Source organism: Cyprinodon variegatus, unplaced genomic scaffold, assembly GCF_000732505.1.
Source record: "Cyprinodon variegatus isolate N-32 unplaced genomic scaffold, C_variegatus-1.0 Scaffold46, whole genome shotgun sequence".
NCBI lineage: Eukaryota > Metazoa > Chordata > Actinopteri > Cyprinodontiformes > Cyprinodontidae > Cyprinodon > Cyprinodon variegatus.
The window spans coordinates 1,895,450-1,896,126 of record NW_015150499.1 but is presented as its reverse complement, the minus strand read 5'-3'; the positions used below and the strand labels follow the sequence as shown (position 1 = coordinate 1,896,126).

The 677-nt window shown below is 41.2% G+C and overlaps 1 protein-coding gene across 1 annotated transcript in view; it reads right to left on the bottom strand.

Moving 5' to 3' along the window:
• The window catches only part of LOC107082036 (phospholipid transfer protein-like), an 8,916-nt gene that overhangs the window by 2,620 nt on the left and 5,619 nt on the right, over positions 1 to 677 (bottom strand). Inside the window, exon 10 of the mRNA XM_015370458.1 lies at positions 85 to 161. Within this exon, the coding sequence (XP_015225944.1) occupies positions 85 to 161 (77 nt within the window). The remainder of the gene's footprint in view (positions 1 to 84; positions 162 to 677) is intronic.

Sequence of the window (677 nt, the reverse complement as noted above, 5' to 3'; positions counted from 1 at the left end):
AAAACTAAATAAATAAAGGAAACATGAAAATAATTAAAGCTTAAATGAATATTAAAACAAATAAATAGTTCAAGTAAGACTTACATTCTGATATTGTACGGTTCCCTGGATGAAGTTCATTCCTTCCGGAAAAGGAATCTTCCATCCCTCACCAAACCAATCTGCAAAAACAAAGTTCTCAGCATGATCATCTTGTCCAGCAGCTTGTATATTTATTTTGGGGGGAGTGGTTAGAGCACAAAGCTCAGTTTTTCAGGGGACTGTATGTGCCAGGTTGGGTTGCTGATCAAAACCCTTAGGCCCACACTGCTTCCTTTCGGGTTACATGCAGATGACATCTTTTGTTGTAATGAAAAACAAAGTTGATTATTTATATTCTATCTACATGAAATCAGCTCTGAATGGGCTGAGCTCAGCAACACAATGAGTCGGTCGCCTTTTCAAAAGGTCTGAATGAGGGTTTAGCTTTTACAGAGGGGCTAATGGTGAAAAAGGAGTGAGAGAGATTGTTTCTTCGTCCAGGCTGAGCAGGGGTAAACCAAAGCTGCGGTAATCAGGCATTCTGCTGGGAGCAAGTAAGCCTTTTGCAGGACTAGACCTTGCTTTCCCTCTTCCGAAGGCATGTTTCTTGTTTGTGCACCATAAGGCCGGGCATACACTGTACGATTTTTTTGCCC